General features: G+C 39.6%; 1 protein-coding gene across 4 annotated transcripts in view; it reads left to right on the top strand.

Annotated features, from left to right (window-relative positions):
* NTN4 (netrin 4) overlaps positions 1 to 24,316 on the top strand; it is a 136,777-nt gene that overhangs the window by 40,113 nt on the left and 72,348 nt on the right. For all 4 annotated transcript variants that reach the window (XM_027774354.1, XM_006154874.3, XM_027774352.1 and 1 more), the window contains one exon: positions 22,005 to 22,283. In XM_027774354.1, the coding sequence (XP_027630155.1) occupies positions 22,005 to 22,283 (279 nt within the window). The remainder of the gene's footprint in view (positions 1 to 22,004; positions 22,284 to 24,316) is intronic.

Genomic DNA, 24,316 nt, shown 5'->3' with positions numbered 1-24,316 from the left:
GTGGGGGGGGGGTTGATTTTTTGCTATAGGGTGTGTGTGCTCACCAGAGAGACAGAGAGAGACAAGTAAGAAATCACCCCCTAGGAAGGATGGCCACGCTGCAATCCCTCTCCTCCTTTCTCCTCTCAGGATTTTTGTTGCTTGTGAACTAGTCTTTATTCACTTGTTAAGGATAGATACTGTTTGTGATTTTATGCAGCAGTTTTGCTATTAAGATGAATGGACTTTTAAAATAATATGCTTTTGAAAATCACTCTTAAGGTACCACTCACATTAGTCCAGGAGTTCGGACATGTTTAAAAGATAATCAGTTTGAAATCCTGCAACCAGAACTCTCTCACACACCCATTTTCCCAGAACATTATGGAACATGCATTGGGCACATGTGGAAATTGACAACCAAGAGTTCTGTGATATATTATTTTTGCTGCTTTCTCGCTCTCCCTCTTTAAAAGCCCACTTAGTAAAAAGCTACTTCTCCATGGCCAAGCGGGTGTGGTGAGTGCAGCCAGCAGGCTGTGTTACCTATGGGGCTGGCCCCTGGTGCTGTTGTCCTCAAAGGCCTTTTCCGTCTTCTGGTCACTTTCCAGCCAGTCACCTTCATCACTTCAGCAGCCACTGCTCTGTTTCACACATAACTACTACATGTAACTGCTGCAACTTCCCCACCCCCTCCTCCTTTAGCACCCCACCTTCTGAGCTAGTCTGCCTGTCAGTTTAGCTGGCATCTAACCAGAAATATTATTTTCTCATGCACTAACTAATGCAATGGCAAGTCTTATGGAAATATGCAGCTAATATTATAGCACTCTAACTGAGATGTGGAAGTGATCCTCCCCTCCCTCTTCCCAAAGCCCAAAATAACGACCTTGAAATTTCAGTCTTGCAGCCCTGTCTTACCCCCGTTGGAGGGGCATGCTCAAGAGCCACATAACATTATGTCTCACACAGATCTCACCTTTCCCTCTCTCTGCCACTGTCTCCACTGGGTCAATTCCATTTCTTCCCAAACTGTGGTATTGAAAGTGCTATAGGTCTTTTAAAATCTGAATATTGATTGGGTTAAGAAAAAGCCTTTGAAATTCACTTGCATTTAAAAAATAATATTGGGGCCAGCAGGTGTTGTGGTGATTAAGGCACTGGACTCCCACATGGCTGACCGCGGTTTGAGTCCCAGACCCAGAGACTTGAAATTCACTCCAGGCATGTGTGCGTGCATGCCCAAAATTCCAAGAGGATAACAAAAGAGAAGGGTTAGGAGTAGCCCTGGGGGATGAGTTCTCACTTTCTCTCTCTCTGTATCTCTCTGTCTCTCTTCTCTAGTGAGTACACATACGACAACTTAAAAAAATTTTTTTTAATAGAAACAAAATTGGAGAAAAGAATACTTAGAAATAGAAGTTGGACATTGCTTGAGATCATAGAGGGAAACTGTCTAGAAAATATTGTCATTGGCAGCTTATGTATATAATAAAACAGAAATTATTTGCTATTCAGTCACAATGATAAATGGTCTAGGAACTATGTTATTTGAGCCACTGCAGATATTCTACCTGAAGAATGAAACTTAAGTTGATAGTTGCCCTTAAATATTTGAAGGATTTCTTATTAAAGATAAAACAGACTTATTTTGTATAGCTCCAAGACCATATTAGAAGTTACAGCGGACAGGCCAGCCCTGGGAGCAGAGCAGTAACATGACACTGCAAGGCTGAAACCATGTGCAGAGGAACTGGGTTCATGCCCCGAGGTCTTCTCGTGTACACAGGGCACACGTGCGTGCCCATGATCCTAGCTGGCTGAGGCTCGGGGTACATCATGGCATAAAGACGCTGTTGACTGTGGTTCTCGCGCTCTCAAAATAGATGAAGAAGTAAATAAAATAAAAACTTTTAAAAATAAGACGGTTCGAAGGCCAAAGCATAGCTTCACACAGAAGAACTTTTGATTATTAGAACTATACAGAGATGAAACTTGCTGCCTGCTGAGGGTGTAGGCTCAAGTAGAGAGCAGACGGGTACCAGCTATTACAGAGAAACTTCCTGCTCTGAAACATTGGGATTAAATGGCTTTATGCTCTCTTCTGATTCTTAAAAATACTAGACACAGTGCAGGAGGAGGGTGGGAGATGGGGGAGGGTGAGAAGGAGGGAATTAAGGGGGAAAAGAAAGAAGCAAAACATGTAAGGGACACAAAAATGGAAAAGTATCTGTGGATGATAATGTGTACGGTAATAACTTTGACTGAGCCAATATACAGTGTATTCATGATGGGGAAATTCATTTGGTATGCTGTAGTGATACACAATGGTTGAATGTAAAAAAAAAAAAAGCACACATTTAAAAAACAAATAAAAGAAAGAAAAAAATCTTTGAACATTTTTTCTAACACCATTTTTCCCCAAAGTTTTGCCACAGGGTGGGAGCACTCACGGAAGAGGGGGAGAGAAAGTGAAAAAAATTACCCCCCTGTGGGGATGGTCACACTGCAACCCCTTCTCTCCAATTCTCTTCTCAGAATTTTGTATGTGCACACACACTTGCCCTCCATGCTTTTCAGCTGCCAGTTCCAGGATTCAAACCACCCCCCCTGTGGGATCCAGCTCCTTAACCACCGCACCACCTGCAGAGCCTACCACTTTTTTTTTTTTTTCCGGGAGGGTTTTTTTTTTCCGGAGAGGTTTTTGCTATAGGGCATGTGTACCCACCAGAAAGACAGAGAGAGACAGAGAGACAGAAAGTGAGAAATCACACACGCACACACACCTCTGGGGGGGGATGGCTACACCACAATCCCTCCTCCTCCATTCTCCTCTCCGGATCTTGGGCATGCACGCACATGCACCTGGTGTGAGTTGTTTAAGCCACTGGGTCTGGGACTCAAACCATGGTCGACTACATGGGAGTCCAGCAACATAACCATTATGCCAACTGCTGGTCCTGAATCTACCACTTTTGATAGAGCTCAATTTTCAAGAATTAGGGGACAACTGAAATCTTATGCATTATTAATTTTCTTATTTATTTAGTATCCAGAGTACCTAGCACAGTGTCTGATACCAAGTATTTCCTTAATAAGGAATGGTTGAATTAATGAACAAAAGATTCCTTTATTAAAAAGATTAATGTCACAGAGACCTGGGAATTCTTACTTAATCATGGTTTTGTCATCATTGAATAATTGGGCCAGCTAGTGGCATGGTGGCTAAGGTGTCTGAATCGCACACAGCCAATTGTGCAGTTCGAGTCCTGGACCCACTGGCTTAAAAAGCATGCCAGGCACGTGTGCGTGCATGCCCAAAATCCCAAGAGGAGAATGGAGAAGATGGGATTGTAGCATGGCCATCTCCCATTGGGGGTGCTTTCTCCTTTCCCCTCTATGTTTCTGGTGAGCGCACCTATCCTATAGCAAATTAAACAAACAAACAAAAAAGACACTGGTAATGGGAGACACAATCAGAATTTATATTAGCCCAGTTTGCAATCTGTCCAGGTTTGCCATGTCTCTTTATCGTCTCAATGTATAACAAAGGAACATTTAGAATCTGAAATGGGATTTAATTTGTTGACCTGTTTCCCTTTCAATTGTGAGCATTCTTACTTTGGAAGCCCAATGGCTTAAACATTCTGAAAAATTCTGAACTTCCAGCAATCCTATTTTAAACCTCTCCTCTGTGAGCAGAAGAAAACCTAGCCTAGTTTTCTAGTATATTCTGTTTTCTGTCTTTCTGAATCACATAAATTAGTCTCATTAAGTTGAACTGATCATGCTATAGTATATATAGGAAAAGTAGAAAAAATACTATCTGCTTTTTCCTTTTGTAAGACAATTGCTGATCCTATTTCTGGAAGTCTTTTCTAGTTTAGCTTTTGGTTCTCCTCCTTAATTCAACTCTTGGCACTAATCCTCAAACATTAGACTGGAGCTTAGTGAAAAAAATACATGTGATGTTCGTCTCTACTGAGAAAACTTTTCATGGTGGTGACGAATACGTCTCAAGGTCTTCTACAAGTGAAGGACAAAGTGGCCTAGCCTACCTGGTACTATGCGAACAGCAAATATTTGTCTGTGCTTAGGGCAAGTTGGAGGTTCCTTTGAAATCTATTTATTTGGTAGCCAGGAGCTCCCCATCGGGGCAACAGTGTTTAAAGCCTGATTTTTTTTTTTTCAAAACCCTAATCAAGACATTTTGGTTGCTCCTGATAAAGTCTCTTGAATGAAAAGTTCAAAGCATATTCCAGTGTAAGTTTGCATTATGACGACACCTTGCTAGGCACGCACAGGCTCAACAGGAAAGCGAATTTTAGTGTCAAACTAATTGTTACCTGTGGTTTTATGTGGGACCTCCTCAACGAAAGTGTCTATTTTTAATATCCTATGTATATATACATCACGTATATAAATGCAGATATAGGTATTTTTATAAAGAAGATTAATTGAGAGATAGACAAAGATATTTTCATGCCTTTAACATAAAAAAAAATGGCTTTTGCCCCAATGAGGAAGTTCACGGGCATTTGGTTCATTATGATTAAGAGTTGTCTTTCTCTTAAACAGGAGGATAAAAAGAGAATTATGTGTTTATAAAAATGTAGATAGAATTAGGTAGACTTTGGACCAGCAGATAGCTGGACTCCCATGTAGTAGACCATGGTTTGAGTACTGGACCCCACAGCTTAAAATTCATGCTGGGGGCATGTGCGTGCAAACCCAAAATCCAGAGAGGAGAACAGAGAAGGGACTGCAGTGTGGCCCATACCCTCTTCCCCACCGCATCCAGTGATTTCTTGCTTTCTGTCTCTGGTGAGTGCACGTGCCCTATAGCAAAAGTCTCTCTCTCTCTCTAAAAAACAAGAAGATTGCCAATACCAAGCATCAGTGATGATGTGTAGTAACTAAAACTTTCTTTATGTTAATACATTGCTAATAGAAATGCAAGAGTACTTTAGGAAATAGTTCGGCAGGTCCTTATAAACATGCACTTACCACACCACCTAGCAATTCTTCTTAAGTACTCTTGAAAAATAACTTATGTTTTCATGATGACTTCTATGTGAATGTTCACAGTACTTTCATTCGTAATAGCCAAAATCTGTAATCAGCCCAAATATCTCTCAACTGATGAATGAATAAACAAACTGCCAACATTCTTCAATCACTTCTTTCTTACTTCATTTCCTTGTCCCATATTCTTTCCTGGATCTTTACAAATGGTCCCTTATTCCATCTACGCTGTCAAAAATCTTCTGTAACCCAGCCAAGCCCAGTAAGGTTTTTGCCCTTGCCTTCCGAATGGCATTTGCCATTGTTAATTACATTTTCTTTCTTTGTATTGTGACTTCCTTGGATTCCTAAAATAATGAATTTTCGTTATATTTCTACATTACTCACTGATCCTTTCTTGGATTATTTCTGGCTCTTCTCCTTCCTTCGGACCTGTAATCATAATTTTATTCATTATTATTATTATTATTTCTTTTCATGCTCATCGGAGAGAGACAGAAAGAGAGAGAGAGAGAGAGAGAGGGAAAGTGAGAAAACAAGACACAAGGTCCATGACTGAGAAAACAAGCCACAAGGTCCAGGACTTTATTTATTATTATTATTTGAATTTGACCAGAGAGAAACAGAAAGAGAAAGAGAAAGAGAAAGTGAAAAAGCAAGCTGCCAGGTCCAGGTCTTGAACCGCAGTTGGCCATGTGGGAGTCCAGCACCTCTATCACTACGCCACCTGCTGGCCCCAAACACATTAGTTGGCCTAGAACAGTAGTTCCCCCTTATTCACTTTTTTTTTGGGGGGGGAGGCCATTGGGTGGGGCCACTTACTGGAGAGACAGAGAGAGGCGAAAATAGAAAGGAATAAATCACCCTCTGGGGGCATAGCCATGCTGCAGTCCCTTCTCCTCCATTCCCCTCTTGGGATTTTGAACATGCATGCACACATGCTCAGAGTGTTTTAAGCCACAGGTCCAGGACTCAAACACCAGTCCCCCATGTGGGAGTCCAGTACCTTAACCGCTACACCACCTTCTGGCCCTTTGCACCTTCACTACACCACTTGCTGGCCCCTAGCGTTTACTTTTAGTTTTTGTTCTGACACTCATTTCTTTGCCTCTCACATGTGGCTGTTCTCCCTACAATGCTCTGCTCTTCCTCTCACTGCCTCTGCCATGGTTCAGGCTCTTCTCTTTGCCATAGCAGTTCTCCCAGAGGAAAGCTCTGGTCATTTCACTCCTCGGACTCCTTGCTCAATTCCTTCAATTATTCTATAACCAAACAAAGTCAGCTGTGCTATAATGCTAACAGCACTGAATTTGGACTCCAGCAACCTGGGTTCAAATGCTGGTTCTCCCACTTACAAGCAAGGTGACCTTAGACAAGTTAACTAGCACTTTCCCAGAGTTTCTATATCTGAAAAATGGGATTGAACAATACCACATGATAGGTTTACTGTAAAGATGAAAGCAGATAAAAATGAAAGCAGGGATCAGATGGCAGTACAGCAGTAATGCGATGCTCTGTGAGGCATACCCACTTGGGGGCGTTCTGGGTACACCTCCTGAGGCCTTTCTGGACATCCAGCACGTGCACGCCCATGACTGGGGGTTGACTGAAGCTGGGGGTGGATCATGTTAAGACCCTGTTGGGGTGCCTGTCTTTTTCTCTCTCTAGCTCATAAAAGAAACAAACTTTTTTAAAAAAATAATTATTTGTTTAATTTTATTTAAGTAGTTATTAATTTTTTCAATTTGCTATAGGGTACATGAGCTCACCAGCGAGAGAGAGAGAGAGAAAACCTCTAGGTCTGGGACATGAACCATGGTCAGCCATATGGGAGCCCAGTGCCTTAACCACCATGCCATCTGTGGCCCAAAACATTTTTCTTTTTAAAGAAAGCATTCCATAAAATGTAAGTCATTACTAAGTGTGAGTATGAGTTTTCAACAAATGTACGTTAACTCTTATATATGCCAAGAATTGGCTACACACCGGTGAGTAAGCAGACAAGGTCTTCTATACAAGCAATTAAATACATTTAAAAATAGAGTCAGATGGGGGTGCAAAATGTGACATTCTGCAAGGTTGCCCCACCTGGTACGGTTCTGAGTTCATATCCAAAGACCTCCTCATGTACACTGGGCACAAACATGCCCATGGTCAGGACTAGCTGAGGCTGGGGGTGGATTATAACATCAAGACCCTTTTGGGAGTGCCTGTCTTTCTCCGTCTGCCTCTCTTACTCATAGAAGAAATAACTGAAAAAAAAATTAAAAAATAAACATGGCAAATTCTATAACTAGAAGGAATAACAGGTGCTTGAAGGAGCACATAGGAGGGACATCTAATCTAGCCTTGCCGTGGAGAGGGATGGTGAAGAAATCTTCCTGAACAAAGTGATATCTAAGATGACCCTGAAAAGACAGGCATACATTGGCCAAGTGAGGGGGCGGAACAGTGGGTGGTATTGAGAGACATGTGAACTGTGTCCCACGCAGGGGGAATAGCATGGACAACAGCTGGGAAAGGAGCAAGATCCTGGAGTGTTCTTGGATGGAAAAGTGTTCAGAGTGGCTGGAGTGTAGAGTTGGGTACAAAAAGAGTGGTAAGAGTTGGGAGCTGGGAAAGCAGGGCGACCAGACCTGTCATTTCCAGGCAAACAAGGTATCAGTGACTCCTTGAGATGAAGTAGAAGGGTCTTCTAGAGCCAAGTGTGGTGATAGGAAACAGGTGATCTGTATTGGGAGGTTACCCAGGCAGACGAACAGCCTCTGAGAGCCTGTGGATGAATCTTAGCCACGCAGCTGCATTCATGGATAGGGCTCAGATCTGAAGAGGAGAGACTGGCAAAATCAAAGCGGGTCCATAATAACAGGCTAGGCACTGATCAATTTTATTTCTGAAGAGTAGTGACTGTTTTCTCCAAGGCATTTCTGCATCAATGCCTTTTTAAAAACTCTCCACTACGTCCCTGTGAACCAACAAGGAACTGACAGCATTTCTTTCTCGAAGGGTACAATTAGTCCCATTCTCTGTTAGGAGCCCAAGTGGTGTGATAAATCATAAAAAATATTTTTTTATCCCATATTGTAAGTTTAACTTTAATCCAGGAATGGTTACTGCAAAACAAGTATAAATTGGGATATAGTGAAAATACTCCTTAGATGGAAGGTTAAGAAACTGGGCCTTCATCTTAACTCCATCACTAACCCATTGTCTGACCTTTGGCAAGTCACTTGCATCATTTTGAGCCTTAGTTTCTTCTCTTTGGATCAGATCATTGATTCCTGAGGACTCTCTGACACTCAAATCCTTTGACACCAGTACTGAGGGCACAGAAGAAGCCAGGATTCCATGCGGATTGGGGAATTTTAAACACTTCTTTTGAGCCTCAATCTTTGTTTTTATTTTGGCCTTCTGTCTTGATTCTTGCTCTTCCTTGCGGTTCTGTCATTTCCCTTCCCCCGAAGATATTTAAGACGCTGCCTCTCCATCACTCTCCAACTGTAAATATGCCCTCGAAACATGCAAAGAGGCTTTTGTGTACTTACAAATTGAGGTTATTATCGTACAAGAAAGTCACTTGAGTGCACCGCATTCCTCAGCTTGCTCTACTGAGGGCTTTCTTGGGTTATATGGTCCTATCTCAGAAGATAAGACTTTCCCACTTTCAAAGCTGGACTATCTGATGAAACAGGGTGCCTCGTGCTCCGGAGTGTAAGCAAAAGGGTTTGGCACTGCCCAAAAGACAGACACACTTCCCTAAGACAAGGAGGTGCTTCACTTAAAGTGGTGAGGTCAAGGACAAATGTTCTAAAATTAAACCAGCCAGCTGCAGGGCCTCGGTCGCCCACATGCCAATTATGCTATCTTCTTCTCACCCAGCCTTCTCTTGCCATGAAACCAGAACGCCCACACCACAGCCCTTTAAAAGTCCGAAGCGTCACATGTTTTTGAAAAGGGCACCTGTCCATGAAAGCAGAAATCCTGCTTCAGAACATAACTAGAGTGCAGCTCACATAACGTATGCTCTTAGAGTTTTTCAACTCAGATACTGAAGACTTAAAAGGAAGTGTTGCCAGCAACTGGCTTTCGAAGTCATTGGAAGTGTAGACTAACTTTCCTTGCCATGGTGAGGTGACAGTACAAAAGCTGGGATATGTGAGTCACGTACATTTTGGGAACCTGAAAAGTAGGAGGGATGTGAGTTTTCAGGTAGCTTGAAAAACAGGGGAAACAGAGACAATTATGTCAGTCCCTGTGTTTAGGTTTTAGGAGTGTTGTCAACCTAACAATAATCTGAACAATTGTCGTTGAGTGGTAACAAGATTCAACTGACTTAACCAGAGGCTGTTTGGGAACGACTAGTAAACAACCAATGATAAAATGATGTCTTTATAATACAACTGGAAAGGTTCCTCAAGGTAGAGGCTATTTAACCAGGCTTATATGAAGTAGTGGTGAAGTAGGACTATTTTTCCTACATAGATGTAGTTTTTATTACGAAGGTGATTTGTCTTGTCATTGTATTGCATTAGGCAAAAGTTCTATAGATTTCTCCCTAGATACTTTGTACGCATTCCTGTAGTTAGTGTAAATTTATACTGAAAATTTATTTAAACACAGCAATTGGCTAGTATTGATTTATGTTGTTTAATACTGAATCCATATTTTCTCTAAAGTAAAACTTTCCTAGTCATGTCAAAGAAGATGTAGTACACAAGTAAGATACTCTGTAAAATATTAGTCTATCATGAGATTATACATAGTATTTTCTCTTATAAATTAACATATACATTATATAAATAAAATGTTATTACATTTTTGTTATTACTCTGATATCATAAAATTCAAATAAACCTGTGTTAACATTCTATGTAGACTTATTCATTCAGTAAGTATTATCTAGGATTTATAAGACATTATATTAGATACTGGGAATATCAAGATGCATAAAAACATAATATAACATAAAACAAAAACGTAAAGTAGAGGATTATAAAGGTATCATACATTACTTAAAAAGATAAGATGAGGGTTTTATCTTTCTATTAAAGATAGAGATCACTGGGGCCTGCAGTGGCTTGGTATATTAAGACATTGACTCTCACTTGGCCAACCACAACTCAAGCCCCAGACTCAGAGGCTTGAAAATCATGCCTGGAACATGTGTATGTGTGCCCAAATCCTAAAGGAGAATGGAGAAGGGATTGTGGTGTGGCCATTCCCCCCCCCTCCCCCGGGGAGTGATTTCTCACTTTCTCTCTGTCTTTCTCTGGTGAGTGCATGTATCCTATGGCAAAAATCTAAAGAAAAAAGAATAAAAAGATAATAATTTGGAAGATACAGAATTATTTTTAAAACTTGTTTAGATGCTTATTGTTATGCATTATTTTTCATATTTCTTAGTTTGGTATGCCTAAGCTAAACAAATGAGTAAGAAAACTCATTTGTTTTTCATGCCTTTTTATCTACCAAATGTAACCATACCTCTAGCTTTATTACAAAACTTCTAATATGTCATTTCTATCTGTTTGTATACAAAAATAAGGGTTTAGTCTATGTACAGTTTCATAGGAGTATAAAGTATTTTAGGAGTCAAGTTGCTCGGGTTTTTAGTCTTCACCTTTCAGCCAGGAGAGGGTAAGAAGTACCAGATTCACCTTCCTATCTAAAACAAGAAAGAAATTAAGCAAACACATATGAGACAACAGTTTTTAGATATTGGATATCGGGTAGCAGAGGACAGTGATCTCTGAGAAAGAGGAAGCCAATTTGTTGAGTACTGTGATTGTGTCAGTTTACTGCCTAGAGACAACATCCAGGCTCCAGAAGAGAGAGGAGAAACTTAGGTGGAGTCTCATGGATAAGTAAGGACCTGAGAGTCTGGGGAGACTAAGGTAGAGTTTTTAAGGCATAATTTTAGAGAGGAGAGCACAATACTGAGAGAGACTTTTAGAGATTTGCAGATGGCTCCTCTCAAGCATCTACCTGAGCACTTACCAACATGTATATGTAAGAAAACTACCTGAGGCCAGAGAAAGAACCACCGTAAAGGACAGATACAATCCCAGAGGTTATGCAGGACCAGGAATAGTCAGCTAGCGTGAAAAACCTTGTAATTCATAGTTAGGGTAATTAGACTGTATCACCTAAGAAGAGGGACAGAATTAGCTCTATGCTAAAGAATGCACTGGTCCTACCTAATGAAACTTAGAAGACAAGTCTCAAGAGAATCCAGCATCTCTAAGTAATTTAACTGCAACCCAGGAAAAAAGCTTAAAATATAAAAATATCCAGCATCCAACAAGACAAAGTGAACAATGTTTAGTAGTTAATCAAGATGTGGAAAAGAAGAAAAATGCAACTCATAAATGAGGGAAAAAAATCAATAGAAACAGACCCAGAAATGACACAAATGATAGACTTAGTACTGAAGACTTTAAAATAGTTATGATAACTGCATTCTTTATGTTTAAAAGGTGGAAGAAAGCTGGTCACATTAAGCAGAGATATGAAAAAAGTACCCCAAGCCCTAGTTGAATGTTCATTATCAAAAATTTTGGTGTCTGAGATGAATATTAGTACACTAGACAATGAGAAGAAAAGATTAGTGAAGTGCTATTTATAGTAATAGAAACAATCACATATGAAACACAGAAAGAAGAATACAGAAAAAGAAATAATCACAGTGTCAGTGAGCTGTGGGCCAAAGTTTAAGCAATTTAATATATGTATATTTGGAGTCCACGAAAAAAAAAAAGAGAGGAACAGAAAAAAATTTAAGAAATAATGGATGGAATTTTTAAAAATTTGACTATAACTGTAACAAACCTTAAACAGGGAAAACAAAACAAGAACAAAAGTATGCCAAGGCATGTCATAATCAAATTGGTTAAAAACCAGTATTAAAGAGAAAATTGTGGAGTAGCCTGAAGGAGAAAAATAGCACCTTATGCAGAGAGGAACAAATATGAAAGTGACAAAGACTTTTGTCAGAAGCAATGCAAGCCAGGATTTTTTCACAGAAATCTTAAAGCGCTGAAAGAAAAAATAAATTATCAAAAGAGAATTTTGTACCCAACTAAACTATCTTACAAAAATGAAGATTAAATAAAGACTTTTCAGACATTGACAAGTTTTCCCAAAAGTTTATCACTACCAGACATTTATTATAGGCGATGCTAAAGGAAGTCTTCACATAGAAGGAAAATATTCTCAAATGGATATCTAGATATTCTCAAAAGAAATAAAGATAATCAAAATGATGGGGAAATATTTGGGGACACGTAAAATGTTTTTATCTTTTTAAAAGATCTTTTTGAAAATAATTGACTTTTGGGACCAATAGATGGCATAATGTTTACGTCACTGGACTCCCATGTGGCCAGCTGTGGTTCAAGTCCCAGATCAGGTGACTTGAAACTCACACCAGGCGTGTATGTGTGCATGCTCAATATCCTAACAGGAGAAGGGATTGCAGTGTGGCCATCTCCTCTAGGGCATGGTTTCTCGCTTTCTGTTTCTCTGTCTCTCTCTGTCTCTCCAGCTAGTTAGTACACATGCCCTATAGCAAAAGTCTCTCTTAAAAAAAAAAAAAAGATACTTGAATTTTTAAAGAAAATATCAGGACTGGCAAGTGGTGCGGTAGTTAAGGGCACTGGACTCCCATATGGCCAATGACAGTTCAAGTCCTGGACCTGTATATATATATATATATATATATATATATATGTGAATATATGTATTCAAGATATATATGTAAAATATGTGATGACAACAGCACAAAGAAGGGAGTGAGAGTAAACAGTTGTAAATTTCTTATATGCATTCTGGTAAATGTGACCTAAAGGTAGACTGTATTAAGTTAAAAATTTATAATATAGGACCGGCCCCATAATGCAGTAGTCAGCACAATGTGGACGGAACTGGATCCTACATGGCTGACCATAGTTCAAATCCCAGGCCTGGTGGCTTGAAAAACATGCAGGGCACATATACGCACATGCCCAGGATTCTGATAGGATGAAAGGAGGAAAATGGATTACAGCATGACCAGACCCCACTGAAGTGTTCTCTCTCTCTGACTCTCCTGTCTTTCATGCATACATGGACTCTCTGGAATATTAAAAGAGGGGCCTGCAGGTGGCATGGTGGTTAGGGTGCTGGACTCCCACATGACCAACTGCAGTTAGAGTAGTAGTAGTCACTCTGACCTGGTGACTTGCTTTCTCACTTTTTTGTTCTCTCTCTGACCAAATTAAAAAAATAATAATAACAAATAAAATTAAATAAATAAATAATTCTTTTTTTTTTAAAGTTATACTGTAAATCTTAAGTAACCACTATTAAAAACAGGGATATAACTAATAAAAAGTTTATTAATCATACAGTAGTTTTTAACTATTATTAAGTAAAAAGTTTATAAAACTAATTAAGGAGATAAATGAGATCCAAAAATAATCAAAAAGAAAAGAAAACAAAGATTGAAACAATATAAAACAAACAGAAAATAATAGATTAAATACAACCATATCAAAATACATTAAATGCGGGAACCAGCAGTAAGCGTAATGGCTATGTCGCTGGACTCCCACGTAGTCGACCGCGGTTCGTGTCCCGGACCTGGTGGCTTAAAACTCACGCCGGGCGCATGTGCGTGCGTGCCCAAGATCCCAAGAGGAGAATGGAGGAGAAGGGATTGCGGCGTGACCATCCCCCCTGGGGGGTGATTTCTCGCTTTCTGTCTCTATGTCTCTCTCTGTCTGTCTGGCGAGCGCACGCGCCCTACAGTGAAAATCTCTCCAAAAAAAAAAAAAATACATTAAATGCAAAAGGTGTAATTAAAGGCATAGACAATCAGACTGGATACGATTTTTAAAAAGATCAACTATGCTGCCTACAAACAAAAAAACTCACCACTTTAAATATAAAGACATAGCTAAGTTAAAAGGAAAAGGATAGAAAAAGATATACCATACTAACATTTCAGAAGAAAGTTTGAGTCATTGTATTATTAATAGTATCAGTCAAAGTAGAGTTTAGATCAAAGGCTATTATCAGGGAAAAAGAGGGATGTTTCATACTGATAAATGAGTCAATTCATCAAGAAGACATAACAATCCTGAATGTTTATCCAGTCAATAACAGGGCTTTGAAATACATGAAGCAAATTGTGAGAAGAAATAGATGCATCATCACAGATTTCATTTCTTTTCAAGAACACATGGAGCATTTAGCAAGATAGACCACATTCTGGGCCATAAAACAAGTATCAGTAAATGCAAAATGATTTGTATCATAACAAAGTATGTTCTCTGACCACTGTAGAATTAAATTAGAAACCAATTCTGGGAAGGCCTCTGTGAAATCTCCAAATGTTTTGAAATTAAACAACATACTTTTGGGTCAAACAACATATATATGGGTCAAAGAAGAAATCAAAAGGAAAATTAGAAAATATTTTGAGCTGAATGAAAATGAAAATACAGCATATCAAATTTTGTGGGATGCAACAAAGAAGTACTTACAGAAAAAGAAAGGTCTCAAATCAATTATCTAAATTTCCACTTTAAGAAACTAGTAAAAGAGAGAGACCAGTGGGTGGCATAGTGGTTAAGGTGCTGAACTCCTACATGGCTGACCATGGTTTAAGTCTTGGACCCATCGGCTTGAAAATAGTGCCAGGTGCATATGCATGTGTACCCAAAATCCCAAGAGGAGAATGGAGGAGAAGAGATTGTGGCATGGCCCTCCCCCTTAGGGGATGATTTCTTTCTTTCTCTTGCTCTCTCTGCCTCTGCCTCTCTCCGACAAGCACATGCGCCCTATGACAAAAACAGAAACAAAAAGAAAGAAAGAAAGAAACCTAAAAAAAAAAAAAAAAAAAACAAGGAACAAGTAAAAGAGCAAATTAAACCCAAAGTGAACAGAGAAAGTAAACAAAGACAAAGCAGAAACCTATGAAATAGAAAAACAATGGGGAAAATAATTGATAGAAAAAATTGCTTCTTTGAGAACATGAAGATGTCTATATTTTCAAAAATCATCAAGAAACAAATGTGATTATTTTCCTGAAGCTTCCATTTTTGGCAAATAAGAAAATTAAACCAAAAACTGTGGGAAAAGATCTAATGATTGCATTTCTTTGGGTGTTTGCTCATGCCTGCCTAATCCTTTTCTTAAGAGTGTGAAAGATCTGTGTGCTTCTTGAAGAGAAGAAATCCATGAAGTCCTTTTGAAATGTATTGCATATTTTTATGTAGGTATTTATACATATGTGTGTGTCATGTATTTCTCATGTTTTTCATACTTTTCAAAACCCCACTCCCTCTTTGGCTTCTACTTTTAAAATGATATTTGGAGAAAGAGTCCATTCATTTATTCATTCGGCAGTAATTATGAAATGCTACAATGTGCCAGAGACTGTGGGACAGGCTGGGGACACAGCTGTTAATCAGACAAACAAGATTCCTGCCCTCTGAGCACTGTCTACCGAGAGATGCCGACAAGCAAACAGGCAGTAACAATAGACTAGTGTAAAAGTGCTATCATGGAAAGAACAAGGTCCACAGGAGTCCATAGAACAGATAATCAACTTGGACCTGAAATATTCCTCAAGCCAGCAGCAACAGGAAACTTAGTTATCGCATTTTCAAAAGCCACGTTTCGTTTTAGCTGTTGGCTTGAGGAGTTGTAGGCAAATAAATATCGTAGGTGTGGAACAATATGTAAGGTATGAGATCAATACTGAAATAATTTTTTGGCTATTATATACCTAAAGCTTGCTCTGTATTTATGCCTATCCTTTTCTTTCTTTCCTTCTTTTTCTCTTTCTCCCCTTCCTCCTTTTCTTTCTTTCTTTCTCTTTCCTTTATTCTGAGAGAAAGAGACACCCCCTCAGGGACTTCACCATGATCCACTCCCAATCTTAGCTGCCCAGGTCACAGGCAAACACATGAGTGCCTGGTGTGTTCAGGGAGGCCCTAGGACTCAAAACCAAGACCTTTCCTACATGGGTCCAGTTGTGTTACTGCTACCTGGTTCCTTTATCTCTGTGCTGTTGCCACTGTGTTGATATCTTGCTAAATTTAAATCTATACTCTGTTTGATACTCTGATATGCTATAAGACATACAGAATGCTACTTTTACTAATTCTTTGTTTTATTGAGGCTGTTTTTTGGGTGGAGATATTCTAGAAAAGAAGGCAAAATGGTGGGTTCTAACTTATTCAGGACTTTTTGAAGATTTCTTCATTATACTGGGGCAGAAGAAATAGCAGAACTTGGGGCCAGCCAGTGGTGTGGTGGTTAAGATGGCTGGACCCATATGGCTGACTGTGTAGTTTGAGCCTCAGACCCAGCAGCTTGAAAAACATGACAAGCGCATGCGCATGCATGCCTAAAATCCGAAGAAGAGAATGAATGAGAAGGGATTGTAGTATGATCATCCCCCATGGGGGTGATGTGTGATAATTTTTACTTTCTCTCTTTTCTCTGTCTCTTTCTGGCAAGCATATGTGCCCTACAGTAAAAACTTAATAAAAACTAAATTTAAAAAAAGCAGAACCTGAGTTAATAATTCAGATCCTACAGTAAAGTCTGAGGGATCCTAGGCTTAGAAAAGTCAGGCAACACCAGAGAAATGTGAAGATTCTAAAAATTAGGTAAGAATGGGTCCATGATTTATTCAGAAGTTCAGATATTCTTTAAATTATGCATTTCACTTGATCCATTGATTTCACATCTGGAAAGTGTGTTCAGGAAATTTATATAGATCCACATTTTAGCTACAAGGTTGTTCATCATAGTTGCTTACATTGAAAAGTTAGAGATAACCTAGTGGCCTAACAATGACCGCCTGATGGCCTAATAAATTACATCATATCCATATGATGCATTACTAAGCAGGTTTTTACATGGTGTAGCAGTGTTTCTCAAACTTTATTATGCATCTGAATCACCAGATTGCACATTCTGATTTAACCCAACCAGGATAGAGTACAATAATTTGCATTTCTAGCAAGTTCCCGGGGGGATACCAATACGGTTGATCAGGGAGCCACACTTTGAGAACCACTGATGTACAGGTATCTTTATCAACTTGGAGGAATACTCACAAAGCTGTTTATATTATATTTTATATGTATGTATACATATAGAAGTTTAGATGGACAGCTATTATCAAGTGGTATTCCTGATAGTCTTTGGGGTAGATCATATGATAAATACTTATTGTCTTCTACATTTCTGCAATGAGCTTAGTATTAACCACTAAAACATGGTAATTTTCTTAATTTAAAAAATGAGATCATGGGAACCAGCAGTTAGCGTAATGGCTATGTCGCTGGACTCCCACGTAGTCGACCGCAGTTCGTGTCCCAGACCCGGTGGCTTAAAACTCATGCCGGGCGTAAAAAATGAGATCATGAAGTCCTGACCAATAGCACTAACAAGCCAGAAATATCTAGATATGCTTGATCCCAGTCAAAAAAGTTTGATCCCTGACTTTTTTATTTGTTGGAAATACATACTCAGAAGCAATCACAGGGCTGGCAAATGAATTAATTAATTCTAACTAATTCTAATTAATTCTTAATCGTACTTTGCAAAGGGAGCCAGAACTCACATGGCCAACCACAGTTGGTATCTGGCCCTACTGACTTGAAAACACACCAATACATGTGTGAATGCCCTGAATCCTGAAAGCATGGAGAAATGGAGGAAAAAAGGATTGTATCATGACGAGTCCCCATTGAGGTGTCCTCTCTCTCATTCCCAGGCAAACACACACACCCTCACTCTAGCATTAGACCAAACAAAAAAAAAAAAAAAAGAAAGAAAAGAAAAAGAAGAACTAATAACAGAGGAAGAGCAATGGACTCATAGACAAATTCTTTTTCTAATGGCAACAACAAAAAAAGAACAGAAAGGGCTGATATTATATGGAGAACTTTCTTGATTTTCTTACTTCAATTTGGTAGTGCCATACTGGCTTCTTCTGGGGAAGTTTGAAGAAAAACTGGGTGGAACCCAAAGGGCGACCTGCCAGAAGTTTGCAGCATCTGGATTGGCTCACTCTTTGTTTCCTGATGCCGGGTAGATCCATTTCCCAGGGTATCAGATTAAGGCGTCTCCTTTCTGGAAAAAAGATTTCATGGTTTCAATTCCCGTTCACTTTTGTGTCTGTGGCACTCTGCTGTCTCCTTTCCAGCATGTAGCCTCAGGGGTCATGATGTCCCCTCCCTGCTGATATCAGTGTGCCAACTGTGGTGTCATGCACGCCAAGCACAGAGCCACCATTCAGCTTCCACAGTCTGGGTACAGGAAGCAGAGGAGCTCCTGCGTTCCTCCGAAACTTGACAGATCTTCCTCTAGCTCTGCATGTGCTGAGCAGTTCTAAGGGGCACGTGGCAGGGAGGGAATGAACTAGGGTGAATGTCAAGGGTCAATATGCAACAAGAGCAGAGAGGACAGATGGCTGCCACCAACATTCAGGAACGGAGAGAGTGCAGACAACATAGAGAAGTACACCAGACACCTTTTAGTGGAGCACTTATGTGGTTAGCTCCGGGTCTTTTTTCTTGTCTCTTCATCACTGTGGTTGATAAAATAGGAGGCAGCCACATCATTTATAGATATATGTTATATTATCTATAATATATAATTATATACTAATATTACCTATTATGTTTTATATTAATATATTAATATTACATGTTTATATATTAATATATGGCTATATATTAAAATTATATGTAATATATGCTTGTATATAATATTTAATATTATATATAATATCTTTTAAGATTTTTTTTTGAGAGGTTTTTGCTATAAGGAATGTGTGTTCACCAGAAAGATAGAGAGAAATAGAGACAAATAGAGACAGAAAGTGAGAAATCACCCCCCACCCCGGGGGGATGGCCACACCTCAATCCCTTCTCCTTCATTCTCCTCTTGGGATCTTGGGCACTCTCGCACAGGCGCCCGGCATGAGTTTAAGCCACTGGGTCCGGGATTCCAATAGCAGTTGACTACCTGGGAGTCCAGCAACATAGACATTACAGCAACTGCTGGTCCCTTTTATTAAAAAAACGAATTTATTATTATTATTTAATTTAAGATATATGCACTCACCAGAGATGAGAGAGAGAGAGGGAATGAAAAAGCAAGCTGACAGGTACAGGACTCGAACCATAGTAGGCCATGTGGAAGTCCAACACCTTAACCACCCTGCCACCTATTTGCCCCCGCATCACTTAGATTATGAGGGAGCTTCAATAATTTTCTGAAAAATGTGTGTCATGAATAAATTATGTGTGGATTTCAAATACTTTTTGCACCAGAATAATCTTGTACTTTAATTCCATTTTTAACAAGCTTGATGAAATCCTCTCAGCGAGAATTGTTCATAAATATCTAACAGAAAAGCCAGCATTTGGGATGTTATATTGAAAATAACATGTAACATTCTCAATGAATTCAGTGTTGCTATTGTATAATGATTCAATACATAAAACCAGTTTCTGATTTTGGCTGTTAAAGGAAAAATTCTATATTGGCTCTCAAATATGTGGCATATTATTAGTTAGAAAATTTGATTCTCCAATATGTTGTTCTTCACTATTTTACATGAGGATACATAAGGCAGAATATTGTTAGAGTTTAAGATGCGACTCTTTTTCTAAATTTTGTAAGTTCAAAAATAACTAGAAATAATTATTCAGCTACTTGTTATTATTATCCTACAAGGTTTACCCCTCACCTTCTGATGACTTTCTGATTCATGTGTGAATCTATTTAGGGTCCTCTATAAGAAAGTTATGTGAAATTCTCCCCCATTACAGGAGTGCCAAGAATAATGTTAGAATTAATTCATTCACTTGACAAAAGTTTAGTGAATAGTGCCAGGTACTGTTCTGGGACACTTCAGTAACTGCCCACAAGAACTTTACATTCTAGACAGAAAAGACAGTAAATCAATAAACCACTACAAATATAATTTTTCAGGTGGTAATAAATACTAAGAGCAAAAATCAGGCAAGGTCATTCATAGGGACTTTGCATTTTATTCTGAAGGAAAAGGAAGTTCTTTGGGTGGAAGTGGATTTAAACAAGGGAGTGACATGATCCAGCTTTTGTTTATGGAAAATTACTCCAGCTACTAGATGGAGAACAGGCTGGGGGAGGCCAAGGGAGCATTGAGTTGCCTCCTTTCCCCCAAAATTATATTTCATTGAAGACAGTTCTATCCCAGCAGACCTGGAGATGTAGCCCTACGGAGTTAAATCAACTGTACCTTTTCATACCATTGATGTAAAACCGATTTCTAAAATGACATTTTTCTATCCAAAGTATTCCTTAAGGAAGGTTTTTTTTCTGGAAAGTTACTTTTAGATACATCCTCCCTAAATGGGAATTTTTCCAAAGCCTATTTTTTTAATAATTAGTTTCATACTACTGTACTTGCTTATCAAAATATTTTTTATTTTTCATCAATAAGAACTTTAGCACATGATCAAAAGCCACGAAATACTTAAGAATTGTTCAGGGGAACTTTGTACCTCCCACAATATGAGGAGGTCTTCCAAAAGTTCACAGAAAAGGTACATGATGAACAGAACTATGAATGGATTTCTCATCTTTTTTTTTTGCACCAAAATAATCTCATACTTTAATTCCACTTGTCTATGGATTTTTTAATCCCTTCCTTTAAATTTGTGACTTAAATTCATGACTTTTGTTCTGCTTTAGTCTTTTTTACAAACCTTCCTAATAAAATCTAATCTAATATTGGCCTCCTTGCAATGCTGTTTCATATGAACATATGTTTTAGAATTCCTTTTTTATATTCTTTGGTTTTCACTGGCAGTGATTTCCTCTTCCACCAGCCTTGCTCCTCTCAACTGACAGGTCCATTCAAGTTTTGCACTACCTCATCCCAGGGCCCCTTTTATTACCCCCTATAAAGCATACACTCACACAAATGCCCAAAGCCTTCCCAATAGCCAAAGCCCATGCCTCTGAATCTTCCCCTGGTTTCCTCTTCAGAACTAAAGTTTTAAGTTGCCTTTAGAACCCATCTATAACCTACACAATAATAATAGTCTTATGACTTAATTGCTCCTTGCGTTTAACCAGAGCACTGTTAACTAACATGATCAGCCACTGTATTCACTTCGCTTGGTTTTAAGTGACTGTTGACTAATTTCAGAAATCAAATTCATCCTCAAGAGATGTATATTTACTACCAATAAGGATATTCCAAAAATATGCCACAGGTTTGGAAGACAGTTCTAGAAAAAGAGAACCCCCCCCAAAAAATGTGTATTAACAGTGAAATGATAGTGACTTCAATTTGAAAGGGTTAAATATCATTTAGTAATATAAGTTTCTAGATTTGGGCTTTTTTCATTGCTTCCAAACTGATCTTTCTGATTCTATTTTTGCCCTTAATAGTCCAGTGTTCTCACAGAAGAGAGAGTTATCTTAGAAAATGTAAAGCAGATCATATCACTAATGTCCTACATGTCCTGGTAGTTTCCACTACAGTTAGAAAAACTCTAAAGCTTAGATGGGGCTCTCTTGATCTTGACTTGCACCTGCCCTCTGTCCTCCTCTCTAGCCAGACTATTTGTTGGTCTCCAGCCATACTGACCTTGTGGTTCTTCCTTTAATGAGGCAAGCTTGAGTCTGCTTCGAGGCCTTTTAAATTCCTGATCCTTCTGTCCAGAATACTCTTCCTTCAAGAGCTCTGCGTGGCTGCCTTCATCATGACAGTCCAGGTTCACCTGGTTTTTCAATGTATGTGTCTTCTGTAATCAAGCAGGCAGCACCTCTGTTCCTTAGAATAACTGGGCAGCTCTTCCCTGGGTGTGATCAAGGTCTGAAAACCTCTTATCACTCACAGGTAACAAAGGCATAAATCAAACCACGAGTACATTGGGCAAACAATTCCGGGTTTGCACTCAGTCCTATACGTGCTCATATTTTCATTCTCTTTACAGGTTATTTTTAAAGCTTTGTCACCACCATATGACACGGAGAACCCTTACAGTGCCAAAGCTCAGGAGCAGCTGAAGATCACCAATCTCCGTGTGCAGCTCCTGAAACGACAGACTTGTCCCTGCCAGAGAAATGACCTGAATGCAAAGCCCCAACATTTTACACACTATGCCATCTACGATTTCATTGTCAAGGGCAGCTGCTTCTGCAATGGCCATGCTGATCAGTGCATACCCGTGGATGGCTTCAAACCCCTCAAGGCCCCAGGAACCTTCCATGTGGTAGGTAAACACGTCTTCCCCTGAGGAAAACAGGTCATCAGTTACCTTCAGCTTTGGCATTGCTGCTCCCAGGTCCCTGAGAGTCGGCACATGCCTAACGTATTGCTTCCTATTTCTTCCTTTACTGAGCTACTTCTCGACTCCGATAAAATGACTATTAACTTGTTTTTTAATCTTCAATTTTACAATTACAGTCAAACATGAAAACCAGATTCCATGGAAAACTCCCATGCCAGTGTTTAGAACTGTGACCCTCAGATATGAAGTGTAAGGTGAGAGGTAACGAGGGGTTGGCATAATCTTATTAGTGGCATTATCACACAGAAGCCAGCTTTGACAGTAAATGAAGACCATTGTTGAGTAGATTTTCAAGTGGAGAAAATAAGAACCTTAATGTAATGCCTGTAATCTGCGCTGTCCGACCAGTAGAATGAATCACAGTTCTCCTCCGTGAGGAGGGCCCTGACCTCTTTTTACCCCGAGGCAGCGTTAACGCGCTTTCCTCAGTGTTGGCACAACTCCGTGTGCTTTCCTGTGAACTTTGACTTCTGTGTCCACTAGGAGACCAGGAATTCCTGAGGATAGGGGGCCGTATGCTCTTTGTAGGCTCAGGACCTGGCGTGTTCCCTGAGTCAGAAGTTGGTGCTCCGTCGGTGCTGGCTGAATGATAGCAACAGGGAGATAATGAAAAGTCAGTATCGTTGTCTCACTGTCTTCCTAAAGACAGGCAGCTCAGCTGGCAAGGACCTTGTTGAGACCCATGCAGAGCGATGGATGGGGATTAGGCAAGGAGAAAGTAAGAAGGACAGTGCTCCAGCTCTCTCCTGTAATGTTTTGCTCTGATATGTCTGAGCAAGGCACATTAAAAATAATTAATTAGTTAATTTTAGAAGAACAGCCTTATTACAGTAGCAAAAAGGTGTAGACTTCCATATTGATTGATAGATATATATATATATTTTTTTTTTTTTTTTCGCCCAGCCCTGAAATAGGGGAAGGCCACCAGAGGCCAAGAACTGGTTAAGTCAGGACAGTTGGGGCTGGCTGGACTGAGTCGCTGTGGTGCAGCCATAGTGGGGTAACTAAAATGACTAGGACAGTAGCCAGAGAAAACAAAAACAGAAGCACTGGAAGTGAATGTAAGGCTCCTGAAGGTGAAGGAAATGCAGCATTCATTCAACAAATATCTGAGTGTCCAGACATTGAAGGATCTTTATAAGAGGATCTATATAAGGACCCCCCGACACATTTTAGTGAATTAAAGGAGCACATGCAAACCTTTTGTTTTCCCCATCTGTCTCTAATAATCTCAGCCTTACAGGACCACTCTGAAGTAGTCTTAAGCCAAAGGACAGACACAGATCTCAATGACACAGAGTCGACCCTCACCAAATATTTGTGGAGTGAATGAGTGACCTGTAAGACCACTGAATGGCTCTGATCAACCAAACCAAATGACCAGAGTTCTTAAGAGCCTTTTACAATACTCATGCGTGTGTGTTTAAAAGCTATAGTTTCTGGGCCTGGTAGGTGGTATGCTGGTTAAGGTGCTGGAGTCCTATAGGACCAATCATGGTTTGAGTCCCAGACCTGGTGGCTTGCTATCTAACTCCCTCTTACCCCTAGTCAATTTTTTAAAATAATAATAACAAATAAAAATTAAAACAAATAATTCTTTTTTAAAAAAGCAAAAATTTCTTTTCTTTAAAGAAAGTCCTCTGAATATAGAGTTTCAGAGTTAGCCACACTTTATAAGCCAGAAGGGAATGGAGTTTCTCTTCATTCTGCTAAATTCACAAAGGATATTTACTCAAACTCAACAGAGACTTTTGCAAAAGCCTTAAAATACTGTTTGGGGCCAGCGGTTAGCATAATGGCTATGTCGCTGGACTCCCATGTAGTCGACTGCAGTTCGAGTCCTGGGCCCAGTGCCTTAAACTCACGCCGGGCGCGTGTGTGCATATGTGCCCAAGATCCCGAGAGGAGAATGGAGGAGAAGGGATTGCAGCATGGCCATCCCCCCTGGGGGGGGG

This window comes from Tupaia chinensis, unplaced genomic scaffold, assembly GCF_000334495.1.
Source record: "Tupaia chinensis unplaced genomic scaffold, TupChi_1.0 Scaffold000423_1, whole genome shotgun sequence".
Taxonomy (NCBI): Eukaryota; Metazoa; Chordata; class Mammalia; order Scandentia; family Tupaiidae; genus Tupaia; species Tupaia belangeri.
Note: the sequence above shows the minus strand (reverse complement) of the source record. Positions and strands in the feature narration are given on the sequence as shown.